General features: G+C 32.4%; 1 protein-coding gene across 1 annotated transcript; it reads left to right on the top strand.

Moving 5' to 3' along the window:
• Positions 1-492: 492 nt before the first annotated feature.
• LOC118181263 (uncharacterized) lies at positions 493-16,303 on the top strand. The gene is made up of 4 exons (XM_035350350.2): positions 493-607; positions 9,329-9,389; positions 9,745-10,487; positions 13,214-16,303. Exons 2-4 carry the CDS (start codon positions 9,329-9,331, stop codon positions 13,880-13,882), a joined length of 1,473 nt encoding a protein of 490 aa, XP_035206241.2. The 5' UTR covers positions 493-607; the 3' UTR covers positions 13,883-16,303.
• Positions 16,304-17,749: the final 1,446 nt, after the last annotated feature.

Consider the following 17,749-nt stretch of genomic DNA (forward strand, 5'->3'; position numbering starts at 1 on the left):
TTCTAACCTCGAACAGAACTGCCAGTGTTCAGCTACTTTACCGCTGCTCAGTTGGAGAACTACGTTATTCAAAATTTGATGGTTTTTAAGTCCATTGTTTCTTCACACCGCAAGAAACATGCATACATTCATGTAGACTCTTCATTATTTAGTTTCTTTAAATACACGGGGATCATATTTGGCACGGTGATAAGGAATGGCGATAATATTTGGTGGCAACAATTTGAAAAGTTATACAACGCATTTAAGTGTTACGACGCGAAATTCCGTTTTGAGACTAATATCCCATTCGGGATTAAAGTTCCTTTTGGGCCAACAAATTTCCCTGTAATCTAACCAAGGTTATGTGAAATGTTTGTTCTGATTGAAAAAGTATTTTGTCACGTGCCATTGGACACAAAATCACTCTTTCTCTACTCTTTCAACATACCCTTTATCTTCTGATAAGGAAAAGAACCCCTTTCCCCTACTTCTTAAATGGGAGGAATCTACTGTCACACGCCTCCCTGGTATGAAATAAACAGTATTTAAAAGAAATGTTTGCTATTTAATTTATATTTGGACCTCTAACCATCTTTTACGGCGTTTGGATTCTATTAATCAAAAGGTAAGTTACTTAGAAATGAAAGCACGAGAAATTTCGTGTCGCGATTAATTTAATGGCATTAAATCTAAAGCTTAAACGTTTTCCAACTATTTTTATTGCAGTTTTATTTAAACTATTGCTTCGAATTCGACTTTAAATAAAACTTACTCTTGATACATTCGAATCTTATATTTTTTATATCATGTTGAAAATGTACCTCAGAAGTAAAAAGGCAACTAACGTAACGTGATTCCCCATAGAACTTCCAGATTCAATGAAAATCTGGTACAGTTGGTACAGTTAAACAACAGCATGCTTTTCATTTGAATTTTAATCCCTATAAGACAGCAAAATAAAGATAAAAGAGAATTAAAGAATTTCTTTGTAAATGGGCACTATAATCTGGGTTACTAGGCTTTAATTATCAAATTCATAAGTGAATGATATTATGGTACAATAGTTTAACTAGAAATTTAAGTTTTAAAAATTTTAACTAGAAATTTAAACTTTTTTCTTTTTTAGACCAAAGGGGCAATTTTCCCTGAAGGACTATTAATTTCGTTTTGGCATTTTGCGTTGAAAATTTTAAATGGCTGTGTCACTTTTCAAATCGTTGTCGCCCTGTCTTATATTTAAAGAAATTAAATAATGAAAAATCTGCATAATGTATGTATGTTTCTCGCATTGTGATAAAACAACGTACTTAAAGCCATTAAAATTTGTTCTGTTCTTAATCTGTTCAACTGAATTTTATAGTTTGAGTATGTAGAACATGATATTTGTAACACACAAAACGTTAAAAAAATGTCCCTTTGGACGTAAATTAAAATCTGAAACCTTTCAGATTTTTTTTCTTCATAGCATCTGCCACTATACAAGTGATTATTCGGGTATCATTAGTGAAAACTTCAAAAAATATTAAATGAAATAGTCGGCAACTCCACCAGATAAGCGGCCTGCAGCCAAAGCAAAATTTGTATCTTCTATGTACCCTTGAAAAGCAAATGTACGAAAACATTTCAAAATGAAATTAATTTACTCATTCCGAGCAAAACCCAATTCGTAATCAGTTTTTTTATTGCCGAACCAGGAAACCAAAACTTTTGACACTTCAGGTTAATAAGTATAATGTCATGATTTAAATTTAATGTAATATGACAACAATATTTCACATTTTTGTAAATATTAACAAAAGAATTAACGTGGTAAAATTATATCGTATCAATTATACTAACCGGAAACCAAAAAGTTGCCAATATTAGCTATTTATTTAGAATCCTGACATTAACGAAAGATTTCCGACATGCAGTGACGTCACATCCAATCCCGTGCTTTTTCGACGTCAGAATATGCCCTTCTATAATTAATGATACGTTTAATGTTTGTCAATGTTATTTTTATTTCCTATTTTATAAAATTTACAAATTTTTTATTAACAAATTCTACTATTTGAAAGCGAGCAGTGGCAACACATTTCGAAATAAAGCATTTTTATCTCCAACGTGCGAGACTGTTGCCACTCGAAAAAATGAGGACGAAAATTAGCGTTTCAAATGTTTTAATTAATATCTCCGCTAATTAAAGCCTTACGAAGATGTGAATGGTTGAAATGGGTTCCCACGAAATTTTGTAATTCCGGGGGATACCTCTGTCGAAGTTCGTCTGCTAAACATTCAAACTGACTCTATTTCCAATAGCTTCCCGCCATCCCTGAGGAGATAATGCCACACCAGACAGAAGCGCACAGATTTTAGTAGTATAGGTTAGTAAATAAAGTAACAGGCTGAGCAATAAAAACAAGTGAAATGCTTTTATGATATCCTCATTGCATGAAGAGGAGGGCATACCAGATGAATGGTCTGTTTTTCAAGCCAAGCTTCTAAGCTTAAATCTTGCCGTTAAATGGATACAAAACGCTTGTCGTAAGAATGAAAGACGTTTAAATATCATATTTGCGCAAATTCACCTTCTTCTCTCTCGCTCTTCTACGCAATAAACTATTGACTGAAAAGCTGGTGATAGAAATTCACTGAACATTACAAGCCATTAGAGATACTGCAGATATACATTTTACCTACGCTCGCGGCCACCGTGGTATTCTCGGTATTAAGAGGGTTGACCAATTGGCTAAGCAAGCGATTTATCGGGATATTGATTTAATGCTGTGTGCTCCCAGATCTCACTGGAAGAAAGCTGTGGTTGATTGGAATGCTGAATATCTTGCTTCTTCGAAGGTCCAGTGGACAAAGAGATTTTTCCCAAATGTTCCACGATTTAAGTGTGGGCATTTTCAACCGGATTATAAACTTACTCAGAATTCTACAGCCATATTTATTGCATTGCAAGTTACATGTGACTACCAGAAGGGTACTTAAAGTGAATTTAGGGCAGCTTTGTATTTGCTGGCCCCTTGCTTTCTATGATCTTGTTAGGAGTTCCGAAGTCTTTGCAGTCTTCTGCGAATTTATTTATTATTATTTGTATGACTGGATTTTTTATCTTTTATATGTTGTATTATGTTGCGTATTGTCTGTGTACGATTACGTTATGTATAGATGTTTTGCACCGTTGATGTACTGTTTTCCTTTGTATCAGTATTATTTTTAACTATTATTTCATTTTTATTTTTATTGTATTATATTAAGTTGGTTTATTTTCTGTTATAGGAGAATTAACACAGTTTAATTATTCATGGTATATTTTAGTATTTTTATTATAATAGTATTTTTACTTTATATATATATATATATTTTCTTTGCTTTCGCCAAGCCTAGATTTTATGTTTTTAAAGTTGAATTCCTTGTACTGTGAGTTATTTACTCACATCTGTAAGCCTCCTGGAATACTTCGTAGAATACGAGAAGTTTTGTATGAAGTTTGTTTTTCTTAAAAAAATTTAAGAAAAAAAGAGAGAAGGTAACCATAATCATAATTTTTATCAGATTTAGTTATTGACTGTATAACTTTTAAGGCACCAGTTTAGCAACTAGCCTTTACATTTGCATCCTCAAAGCATTAAGAATGTTTTTGTTTCCATGTACACTTGAAGTATTTAAATATTAACCACTTTTCAATTTTCCCAAGAAAGTTGGAAAGGAAAGCACAAATAACATTACCTGTACAGCATTTCAGAATAAATGGTCTACATTTTCTCGTTAATTTTCAAAATGCGCGATTTAGCTTTAAAGAAATTTCATCAATTATCTTATATGATTTACTATCTGCGATATATCTGATTCGCCTTCTTTGCAACATACAGCTGTAGAGATATTAGGGAATTTTTTTAAAGCAGAAGATGTAAAAAGTGTGCAATGCCTTTGCCGGGACTGGAACCCGGAACTCTCCAATACGCACCGAGTGTGCGACCATTACACCACAAATGCATATAGAAAAGAGTGAGAAATACGCCCCTTTTTAAAGGGTGACTGGGGATTAGGTGGACAACAGTCGCCAATTCCTGGTGGTGAAGGATCGTCATCCACCACCTTTTTTATTTCGGACACCTCTCTTTTTAAAGCAAACGAAGTGAAAAATGTTCCATATCGTCGCACAGTATCGTCACACAGTTCAGTATCGAACCTGGATCTCTCGAATAGGCGCTGAGTGTGCACCGCGAAGGCTTGCAGAAAGGAGGGAGGAAATACTTTTATACATCAACTCAATCAAAATTCGTTTTTAATTCTTCAGGTAATTGTTTAGTTTTATTTCTAAAGATTTCTATTATCTTCTGAATCAATAATTTCTATATTCATTACTTTTTGATCAAGTGTAAAGGCTATCTTGACCACTTGGATTCATATTTAAAGAAATGGAACGGTCTCTCCATTTAAGGCTGAAATTCTCGTCAGGCCTAGATATTAACTCCGCTGACGCCTTATCCAAAGCACACAGTCCCCAATTGATAACGAGTATTTTTTTAGTAACACAACTCTTCCACATCAAAATATATTTGGGAAATAATACACATTACTGTAATCATCAAGACACTAATTATTTAATATTCTAAATTAATACATTTTACAGTATTAGAAGCCTCGAGCAGAGGGATTCACTGTTTACTATTCTCAGTCAAAGACGTTCTTTTCGGTGCAAGAATACTTTCCCTACAAAAAACCTTAATTTCAAATATTAGAAATTTCGACAACCTATATATTAGTAAAATTATTACAAACATATTTTTTTTAATTATTTTTTGCACTTCTGCCCCAATAACCAGAAAAGAAGAGTATATTAAGATTTGATTGTGGTACGCCTTAATAACCTAAAATTAGATAAGACATAAATCTTGAAAGTGACAGAAAGTAGGGCGCATTATCTTCACTTGAAAAGACATGTATTTATTCAGAACATTAATGTTGTACTAGAAACTTAGATACATATTTAGACTCAAACTAACCTAGGTAAACACTAGCCACACGACGACACTCACAATTTCATCGTAGAACAGGACAATCGAAGAAAGTGACACGAATTCTTCTTCATTTTAGCAACGTGTGCGAGAAGAAGAAATATCTTGATGAATGTGTATTAAACAGTTCACAAGTATGAAAATTAATAATTACTTTAATAAGTACGAAGACTTGGCTAATGAAAATTGTGGCCCCGAATCGGGGTTGGAAAATAGTCACCAGACTTATTTTGTAGCCTACATTCACGCATGCGAGCGTAAGGGAAGGAGAGAGAGAGATCTTCAAACCGGTCGATTTATAATCTTTATAGCCCACGTCCTTTATCACAGTCGAAATGGAATCTGGAGTAAAAATATGAGGGCTTGCCTTCACACTATAAAAAGGAGCAGGAAAGGTAAATAAAAATTAATAAATAAAACACTAAATAATTAATGATAAAATTAAACAATGTAGAGATAAATAAAGAATATTGAATTAATTTAAATTAATTCAAAACAGATAGACAACAACTTAAAATGTGAGACCTGATCTAATATGGCATTCAGCTGGAATTATTGTTTGAGTCGAAAGCTAACAAATACCGAAGTCGGACTTCGGTAAGCTCCGGCTGAATTAAAATTCTTTGTCAAGCATCTGGCTTTCTTACACATCTTTGTCAACAGTCATTACAATTCAACTTAAGTTTCACAACCTATTAAAATTATTTAAAATATTGTTTTAAGAAATGATATAGTAAGTTATTCCCGCTGAGGTATTTTACACAGATCACTTAAGTTGAATTGTAATGATAGCTGAATATACATTTGAACATACATTTGAACGCAGTTATCACAAAAATGATTTGTTCTCGAAATATTCGACTGGTACTGTCACAACGACAAATAAGTTAGAACTGAAGAAGAATAATCGTCTCCTGACACACAGGGACGAAATTTGAAGACTAGGATATACGAATGTCCCCATAAATACTCTCTATAATGTTCCTATGATCTTTTGGAAAGTCGTCTTCCTACATGCGTAGCTAGGAAGAAGCAAAGCACTGTTCTAGCCCATTAGTGTGCATGTGGCAATACGTTATGCTCAAGTAAATATCATAGCAAGTTTCTTTTTCTTGTCATTTCACCCTGCTGTTTCTAGCAGCTCGTTTTAAGCATATGGTTTTATGCTGTTTATCTTAAATTTTTCAGGAATTCAAGATAAAATAGCTAGCTAATCGTAACTGTTTAGCTTAAAATTGTTTCAGGTAGTAAACTGGAATCAGTATACAAAAATTAGATTGTTTTTCTAAGCTTATAATTTTAAAGATTTCTAATAATTGTTTAGCTTTCCATTTTAAACTGTGTGATGAGATTTTGAATTGTTAGACTGTATTCTGAAATTTTCAGATTGTTATTAAACTTAAAAAAAGCATTTTTAAAAATTTAACTCACTTTTAGTAATGAGTAATGAATGAGTAAAATTATAGCATTTTATTCAAATAGAATAGCAAAAAGGTATTGAACAATTAACATTTGACTTTAAATAATCATTGAACAATTGACATTTGACTTTAAATAATCGTTGAACAATCAGAATTTAAATAATTACAATTCAGTTATGGGAATATACTTCTGTGTACTGTATTTTCTTGCGTATTTTTCCTTTTAGCTTTTTAGCGCTAGATTCTGAAAATTTAAAATATATTTGAGTGAATTTCTCTTTCCTTAATGCATTCAGAGAAAGAGCTCCCCCAAAATTTTAAGATGGATTCATCCAGTTAGTGTTTGTTTTCGTCATACTAGCAAAGACAAACCTTCGCAAACTACCTGCAAAAGCTACGCCGAACCTTTCCCTTTTAACTGTTGAAATTTATGCCTGCTTAATTTAAGAACCAGGGACTCAGAAGAAAGTAAACACGAACTGACAATTCAATCTATGATTTCGCTGAATCACCTGCACATTCACCTTCTTTAATTACTTATGGACGATTTGAGATCTAAGGAGTAGTAGAAACAACAGTAAGAATAGGCAAGACTCAAACTGCATGGAATCAGAAATGAAGATATGTTATTAGATACTGCAATGCTGAAGTGTTAATGTTACTTAATATTCTTATTGGAATATAGATTTCTTTTGAAGAAATACTATTGAGCTAGTTAGCTGTAGTTGTATAATACATACCACATCATAATTAGAGCTATAAAAAGAGAAATTCTGCATGCCTAATTTTCGGTAAAAACTTGGCATTTTGTTGCTTAATTTAATATGAAAGTTGAGCCTGAAATTAAACTACTCATTTAGCACACTGTACTAATGCTAATGTGTATTTCACGGAATAATAGTGAAAATATATTTTCAAAATTTCAAATTAAGAACAACGTGCTCGGTATGTAAAAATTAACCAAAAACAGACAGACAGACAAATTAGACAAATGTCTTGTTTTGTCCCGCTAAGTCTTTTTGCACCAATGAGCGAAAAATCAAGCTTAGGTGCGAAGAAAAAGGTATATAGAGAGGGGACAATTTCGTATTTCAGAGGAGAGTAAAAAGGAACTTCATACATTATGCACGAGTTCGAAAACCTAGAAAGAAAGGATGGCACAAAATAAAATTAAAAGACGGTGCTACTTTAATAGACGGTTGCACGGATTTTGGCGATTTTTTTTGGCGAGCGATACGACTTATGGTAAACCCATTGCTACACAAGTTATTTATAGTAACCGATACTTTGTTGTCATTTTATTTAAAAAAAAATGAGTTTTATTATGCATGAATTCCGTGTTTTAAATATTATTTATGACTTCTAAATATTAAAAATCAATTTAATTTTGCCTTTTTATTTGAAATAAAAATTTTATTGTATATGATATTTTGTATAATTTATGTTGTGGGTGATGTAATCAATGACGTCACCCTGCTTTAAAAGTAATTGGTTTTGATATCTATAAATTTTGTCTAATGTTTTAAACATTATTTATGGCTGTTAAATATTAAAATACAATTTAATTTTGCATTTATTTTTGAAAAATGATTTTGTTATGTATGATATTTAAATAATTTTAATTCTAAGCGTGATGTAATCAGCTGCCTGATTGGTTACAGAACATTTGTGCATTAACGAGCTGTAATCAGCTCCCTGATTGGTTACTGAATATTTGTGCATTACCGCGCCATTTTAAAAATTTATTAGTCATCTCTTCGAATTCCTTAGATTTCATAGGGAACGGATATGTCCCTTAGAAAGATTAATGTTGTTATTGGTAACCACCAAGAATTATTGGTATCGGGATAAAAAAATTCTCCTTTGAGACCTTATTTTGGCCAACCTGGCTTTCCTAATCAAATATTCATTTATAAATTGTTACAAGGGTCAGAGGAAATTTATTTTAAATTTTTGGAGGAAACTTCACTAATTGCTTCTTTCATGAAGTGCGAGAAATGTGGATCGCATATGAAAATCGTTTAAAGAGCCTATTTGAGGACTGCCGTATATGGTATTGTGGTCACGGAGGAAGAAATAACCGCTGTAACGGTAAATAAAGTATTAGACATGCCTCCTTTTTTACCGGCAGTAAACTTCTAATTGCTGTCATTTTAACTCTAGTGTAGGAAGCGTTCTCATTTACTTATTTTAAAGTATTAGAATGTAAGTAATATTTTAGTTCTTTTAAACGTTGATATGACGGTTTTAAATTCGATGTTCAGTTTAAGTAATATTTCAATCCAATTAAACGTTGGCGCCATGTTTTTATTCTGTTTCATTACCATATGAAAGTAATAATTTAACCTTACTGTAATATTTTATACTCGTAGTAAATGTATTTATTTACAGTTGCTTGCCATCGTAAAAAACAACGTTTTCAACAAAAAATTTATCTATTATTTTTAACGATATATATATATATATATATTTTGCACAAAATACGTAAAAGCAGCGTTTTTCAAGATGGCTGACGATTGTAAAAACAACGCCAACAATTGCGCGAGAGTAAATCGCCAAAAATCCGTGCATCCGTCTACCAACGTAGCACCTAAAAGACTTATTATTAAAGTTTACTTATTAACAGTTTACTATCATGATTTATTACTTGTTAATTAATGCTAATTTAACTCACTAAGACACACTGTAATTATATTAGCTCGGCTCTAAACATACAGTAGTAAGTTACAGTTGCAGAACAAGCATCTCCGTTTGCAAGCGACCTTGTCTTCCCCCCACTCCATTTTACGCTTATTTATTACTGTGATTGTTAAAATCATCGTTATTATTATTACTCTTATCATATTGTTATTATTATTATTGCAATAAGGAAAAATCTTATCGATGTACTGATATCTCAAATTATCTTTCCAGATGTATCTTCAGCTATCCTTTCTGGCACTTCAGTTATGTTTTCAGGCAACATTTACATATGGTAAGTAAAAAAAAAAAATGTTTTAGAAAATAATCATGTGATTCATTTCACATCATTCATTTAAACTATATACAGAAACAGAACATTTTTTACGTGAATTTCTTTTAAGCAAGCAAGTTCTATCTATACTTATAATTTATTGTATTATATTTAACACAAATTCCCTAGAATTAGTTCATTACAAGTGCGATTCATTTAAAACGTATAAGCGGTAATTTGCGAGGAATAACATGTATGTATTGCTCGTATTAATGTATTAAATTGGCTCAATGTCTTACAAATATATATTATTATATTTAAAAGAATCTAGTAATAAACATGTATCAATATATTACAATTTACTCTTTTATTTTAGTACCTGGTCTAGGAACGAAAGAGGAATATTTGAAAATGGTAGCTAACTTAAATATCACAAACAGTCCTGATGACTCACGGATAAAACTGGAAGAACAGTCGTGGAAAACAGAGAATCCCTTCGAATTTCCTTCAATACCAGTTAATCCAGAAAACGTTTATAAAGAAACCTTCGGTGAGAATGTCCACAAGTCAGATGAGTATTCAAGTTTCCCGTATCGACTTCCGTACTCTTACGATAAGAATGAATACAGCGTGCAAACAAGTGAAGATCCACCCGAGAATTTTGAATTACCACCTGAAATAGAACACCTATTTCGCTACCCAGAACATTTCGAATGGAAGACTAACAAGGTATATCAGGGAAAGTCTGGTGGGAATGTTCCCAATATAACTCAGGTACCAACTCACAGAACTGAAGTATCTTATGATTGCTACAAGACGGATCAAACAGACCTGAGTGAGTATCTGCCTGGGGTTCCAGAAGAAAACGCTGTAAATTACCCAGAACAATTTGTATGGAACGCTAGTATAGTATATCAAGAATCGTATCTTCCCCCGCCAATTGGGCCACCAAATTACCTTTGCGATAAGATACATCTTGATCCAATACGAGTTGGTTCTGTTCTTGAAATTCCAGGACTTCATTTTCCGAATTACAAAGACATCCCATTAACGTCTTTTAACTGCTCAGACAAGCCTTATATTCCGGGATATTACGCCGATTTGGAGACCGGATGCCAGGTAACTATTGTTGTAAATTTCTGTAATTATTGAAGTATTCTTGACAGCATTGTTATTTTCTGTACTGTTGTAATATTGTGTTTCTGGTTATTTATTTATTTGTTGCTTGTAGAATGATACTTTTAAAGTTATTTTGTGAGTAACTCAATTTATAGCCACATGTTTTCCTACACAGATCTTTCAAGCCCGAGTGGCACAACGTTTAAATTGTCAAAATAGCGTAGACAGAACTCCATCTATGGACAAATACACTCCCCCCTGGCCTCTACAAAACAATTGTCACTATGTTAGAAACATTTAATGATTTCTTGCCAACGTGACTTTCTAGAAGATCGGGAACGTGACGTTTTCGGGAAAACTCATTTTCGAAACCCTATGACCAATTTTTCTCGAATGCAAATATTCCTTGAAGTTTATATGCAACCAGCATCGGAGAATAGTGTCTACAGATTACAACATCAGGGCGTCCGATCAGGAACCCCAAACTCTGCCCCCGCCAGATTGTTCGCTTGGGATCATAAAAAATGACTTAAGAACTGTACCGGTACGACCCATAGGTTTTGAGCAAAATGTGAAAGAAGAATACGGCCTCATATCCGGTGCAAGAAAAAAAAAACTTAATTGGAAACATGAACATCCGTACTTGCATATGTTTACATAAGAAGACGCTCAAAATGATTATGAAATAACATAAAAGAAAAATGTTTTGCTTTGTGTTCTGACATATAAATAGTCAATAATAACTAATAATTATTGCCTTCCTTAACTTTACTTTGATCGTATAGTATTTAAATAATTGCAGCTTTATGACCTAATTATGAGGCCAGTGAGTTGTAGCATAAGATGCAATTTATGAATACACTAATATAAAAAATAATTATTGAAATAAATAATATAATGGTTAACCAGAAACAAAAGGACATACTTGGAAATATTTCCATATAATCTTGAGTAGGACGATCGCCCTCTGCAGAATTTCATTTAGCTCCAACATAGTTTCTTATGGGAACATCAATTATATGCGTTATGGTAATCCTCACATAATCCATAATCAAGACACAGGGGATAAATTCTGATGAGGATCAGTTGGAATGAAGCTGACGCACTTCTGTATTTAGACAACAGCTTACTTTCTTATCGGAACGTCAGTCATTTGTTTTGCATTATTCCTGACACAGATCATGACCAAGGCATAATTATCGATGGGTGATGAGTTCTGACGAGGATATCTTGGGGTGAAGCTGAAGTTGTTTTGTATTTAATCGGACAGAAGAACTCTGTTCAAGGCTTGTACAGCGGCAGAATTCATTCTTAAGTCATTAGAGGTTTCTAAAGGTATCTGTCAAGCTGAGTTTGTCTTTGGCCCTTTCGAAAGAAAATCATGCTGTCGCGTTGAATCAGGAAGGGAGGGTGACAGACGTTAAATAAACCGCTGTTCGAATCCATGGTGAGGAAAAAATTTAACCCACTCTTTACTTCGCAAGCTGTTTTTACTCGCTGCTCACTGCAGCGAAGTTCCCAGTTCTCTTCTAGAATAAACCTGGCTTCCTTCTCTCCGTCGCATTCTTCTCTCTTCAGAATGGGGAGTATTAAGGGTCCTTCCCTCAATAACCACTTCTCCACTACTACATGGCCTTTCGTTATCCACTCGCTATGCCCTACCTCTTCGTCGAAACGTAAGTAATTATTCACTAATGGTGTACATTGTCATTCTCCAAAACGGTAACGAACTCCGTTACGGCTGCTCTTTCACGACAAGGAAAATATTTATTTACCATAAAACGCATCCCTGTTTCGGGAAGTTTCCGTATTAAATACACGGAAATCACACATCCGACATCCTCAAAAAAAAGTGAAATATTAAAAATCATTGGTTCTAATTCTAGAATGGTCTCTCATGTTCTTTTTCTTTCCTTCCATAGAATCGGACCAGGGATTTGCAGCAAACTCAAAACTATTGATATAATTATTATTTGTTTCTTTATATAAATATTTAGAAACCAGTTCTTCCAACTAAAAAGGTTAACTAAATAAAAGTCTTATAATTAATCGTTACTAAAATGACATAACACCACTTTGTGATGGGATTCAACAAAGTAGGGGGTCTAGTTATTCTAGGTTTAAAAAGAATGAATCTTTGAATATTTTAAACTGCTGGATTTTTTTATGTGTGGGATTCTTGATTGCAATGGAACTTGATGCTGAATCGCAGGCTACTGTGCTGCGCATTGGCGAACTTTAGCTCATATGTGAGATATCAAATATATTTTCTGCAGAATATCGGAAAGTGCATTATGATTTACTCGTATATATTTTGGATAATTTACTCAAGTGTATAATTTTTATTATTTCCCATAATCGAAACATGCTTCATTTGTCAAGCAATCGAAATGTAGTATGGGAAAATTTATCTAACACATTATATTTTTTATTATAAAGTCAGTTCGGAGTTTAGAGTTTTCACCTAAACAAAGTATGAGAAGATTTTGCTTTGATATATATATATGAAGGTTTCCATACGAACTTGGCTCAAATTTGGATATTTTACCAGTTTAGCTGCCGATTGGAATTACAGGCGTTTGAATGCTATTTACATAAATGCTCAAAATTTAAACTGTTATCTGCTCATTAACAAGAAATTTCTACTTTACTATATCTTTTATTTAATGTTATCTAGCGTTTAATAAAATGTAATTGTTATTTTAATATCGGTATTTATCTTTCAGGCTTTCCACCTGTGTTTCGGAAATAGTAAACATAGTTTCTTATGCCCTCTTGGTACAATATTTAACCAGGCAGTGCTGACATGCAACTACTGGTACAACACCGATTGCTCCATGACGCCACACTTGTACGAATTAAATGCTCGATCACAAACAGCAAGTCAAGAGATGCATAGTACAGTGAAAGATTTTGAGACTGACAAAACCAGTAGTAGTTCTGGTAAAAATGAAGAAATGCTTTCAAAGAGTACTGTGAAATACTACGATCCACTACCTAATGTTTCTCCCGTTACAGACGAATTTCGAAGATACTCTTCAAGACATCCACCACCAGAGTCAGATCTATCGCATATTTTGAAGCTTTTACCCATAAAAACAAAGGTTTCAGTCTATCCAGTGTCGAAGGAAACAAAAGTTGAAGCGGTCGCATCGATCGGAAACAATCGTGAAAGAAAACAATGGAGCATTTATCAGCCACATACAGAATCTAAACCTAAACTTTCAACATACAGCAGAGGCATTGATCCATCGATTAGTAAAATAATAGACGATGCATTTGACATAGCAAGACAAGTAATAGATCGAGCTGCTGGATTTATTCCTCGAAGGGAATCACAAAATGTGAACAAAAAGGAGATATCTAAGACAACTTTACCACGAACAAGAGTATGACCTAAATTATCTGAAGAAACTTTACCGCTAACAAGAGTGGAACATAAATTGTCTGAGGAAAACTACCAACAACAAGAATAAACACTAAGTTTATAGTGAAACCAGTTCGGGTTACCTAAAAGACCACAAAGTTTGAACAATTAAGCTAGCAATGAATAAATCAATAGAATAGAACTTGGGAAGTTATTGTTAACCTGTTTCGTTGCTCATAATAAAACACTTAGCTGCAAGGAACTTAAGGTATTTTGGAACAAAAGCATTAAAATTAAAATATTCCTCGAATAATATTTAGAAAATGATAAATATTTACTGGATAATAGCATTTAAAGAATAAATATGCTTTGTCATCTCATTTTCATAAATATAGCTGTGTAAATGATTAACTTAAAATTACAGTTTAAATAAAGAAATACAAAATATATTAAGCCTTCAATTAACGTACCTAATATTTTTAAAGTACTTTTAGAATGAAATTTGCATCTAACTTGCTGCAGTAAAAACTCAAATGCTATTATTACTGCATCAGAATATATAAACATTTTTGTATTTTATGATTACATATGAAATTCTCTCTATGTGAACAAAATTAATTTCGGACAAATTCATTCGAACTTAGTAAAATCAGCTCAGTGAAAGAAATCTTTTCAAAATAGGCATAAAATATGCTTATCAAATGGTTTCATGGTAAAGTTAAAGAAGAAAATTCACGTTTGTAATAAAACAAACATTTGTAATTCAGTTCTCTCATGTTTTACATAAAATTCAATTAATGAGTGTGGAAAAAATTTTTAAACGCTTGAAAATGTTTTTAATTAAACTTGCGAATTTTTGTTTAAAATAAAAACGCTTTGCTAAGGAAAAGAACTAAAAATAGTTAATTCTCAAAATAAAACCGCTTTCAGTTAACAAAAAAAAAAAAAAAAAAAAGACACTCCGTTTCACACAGTTTCAAGAGATACTTCTTTTTAATATCCGGGAATCAGCCTTGCGCCACTACAAGGGCCGGAATTGGCGACCATTTCATCATGGAAGCGGCTAATAGATCGCCACGGTTGCCTCCTATGAAAGGACGGACAGTTACAACCACGCCTTCTTCAGGATTCGAACCAGCGCCTATCTCTACAGCAAGTAAGGTCATTATGCCGGATGCTAGGCGGCTCAAGAGATACTTATGGGGTTAATAATAGCACTGAAATTTTTGAAAATTTTTGTGCAAAAACACTTCAGATATTTACATTAAAATTGGTACAATTTTACATTGAAAGTTGTACACTTTGCACACAAAAAAGAGAGACATTTCTATATCTCCCATTTTACTGCGGCGATTGCCGAAATTTAACTTCCTTTTTCCATGTCTCGAGCGCGACGTAGGATATATATTAGATTTATATATAGCATTGTTCTAATGTAGGCATTCTGACACAAAATCGAACTTTTTCTGAATGACATACCTATTTGTTTTTCTATATTTCTATTCTAAAACTATGCCAAAATGCCAAGTTTTGTAAAAATCGCATGAGTACTTTTTAAAAATTTAGCTCTCAAAATTTTAGCCGTTGAATGTTAGTTGAATTTGGTATATATTTATTTATATCTATTTTTCTTATTAAACTTATTTGATTCTTCCTTTCACATTTCAAAATTTAGGTTTATTCAAAAAAAAAAATTTCCCCATTTTTCCCGATTTATTTTTAAAATTTGTATTTTAAAATAATTTAAATAAATTTTTCGAAAAAAAATAGTGAATTATAAGCTATCAAATTTTTACCATCATCTTAAAGTAGATGTACTTATATGTATAAGCGATAAGCAACGGAGGACGTGGGCACTGTCCCTTTACCAAAAGGTTAATCGGTATAGCACCACGTCCACCTATATCTAGAGCCTAAAGAGGAATCACAAGACGCCACGCGCCGGGCGCCCAAACCCAGAGCCAAATTCAACCCGGGGGCAGTCCAACAGACCAAATGCCCACGAAAGACAGTCCCAACAACCGCCCAGGCCCCACATTTATTAAATAAAATAACAAAAGCATGCAGGGCCAAAAAGGGCGAGTTTGGACAATAAGCAAAAATATTACAAAGGTGTAATACACACAAATATAGAATATACATAAGCTAAAGTACAGTCTGATGTTGGGCAGCCCAATAATATACAATGAATAAAATATAGACAGTAGAATTAGACTTAATGACAATATAACATAAAAATAGAGAACATAGTGAAATAATGAATGTAAATGATTACAGCAATACACAGAGGATATACCAAAAGAAATAAAAATAAAAGAATTCAATGTAACAGAATGCAATAGCGGTACAATACACTTGATCACGTGGTATTGTGGGAAAAACATGCAATAAAGCTAATTATACGACTATGAGGAATAAAAATAACATATTTAGCCTGCATAAAAGTTAACGAATATAAGATACTATACAATACTATACAATATTACAATACACTACAATATATATATATATATATAAAAAAAAAAAAAACATATTTAACCTGTACTAAAAGCCAACTGATATAAGATACTATACAATACTATACAATACCACAATACAATACTTATACAGTAGATACAATACCACAATATAATACGATACAGTAGATGCTATACAATACTATACAATGAAAATACAAAGTACATTCAGTGTTGGTGACACAAAAATACATTTAAAATTGTCATGACACTAGTGATGAAAATACAAAATACATTCAGTGTTGGTGACACAAAAATACATTTAAAATTGTCATGATACCAGTGATCCTAATGCAGCAAATAAATTGATGCAGTTACCTGCATAAAAGATAACTTATATAAGATACCATACAATACTATACAATACTACAATACAATACAATACAAAAGCTAATTAAACGATTATAATGAATAAAAATTAACATATTTAACCTGTATAAAGCCAACTGATATAAGATACTATACAATACAAAACAATACCATAATACGATACGATACAGTAGATACTATACAATACTATACAATAGAAATATAAAATACATTCAGTGTTGGTAACACAAATATACATTTAAAATTATCATGACACTTGTGATCCTTATGCAGCAAATAAATTGATGCAGACAGTTAAATGTGTTACTATACATTTGCAAAGGATGAAATATAGACTTAAGTATGCCACAAATTATGAACATATATTATACCGTGAAAAACACAAAATACATTCAATGTTGGTATAAATACAATGGATATATTTAAAACAATGGATAATGGTTGGATATATTATACAATGAAAATCTCTAGCGACCCTAATACATTCAGTGTTATTATTACACAGAGAATTAAATGTATGATACTCGTATTACATGGGCAATTGATGAAAAGAAGACAGTAACAGTATAATGTATAGCCAAATATGAAAGTATATGGTATACCGATGTTTAACAGCAACTGGCAAACAATGTACCATTAATACGCCCAACTAGATATGCCAAGATATTATATACTATTATACAGTGAAAAATGCAAAATACGTTCAATGTAGATATTATCATAGTGCATTATGAGGAAATACAGACAGTTATATGTTTGATAATACATGGGCAAAAGATAAGAATAAAGACAATAACATTATTATTCATACGTAAATATGCAGATTTAATATATTCTGATATTTAACAGCACCTGGTAAAAAATGTACCATAAGTACATTGATAGCTGCTATGGACAACAAAGAGACTATTAGGACAATACATATGCAACAGATAAATATGCAAATTCAATATATACAGATATTTAACAGCACTTGATAATAAATATGCATATGCAAAAGATAACATTATTATTCATCGGTAAATAGGCAAATGCAAGATATACAGATA

Source organism: Stegodyphus dumicola, chromosome 3 (genome assembly GCF_044657685.1).
Source record: "Stegodyphus dumicola isolate Sdum_Otavi_A_Nest chromosome 3, ASM4465768v1".
NCBI classification, from domain to species: Eukaryota; Metazoa; Arthropoda; class Arachnida; order Araneae; family Eresidae; genus Stegodyphus; species Stegodyphus dumicola.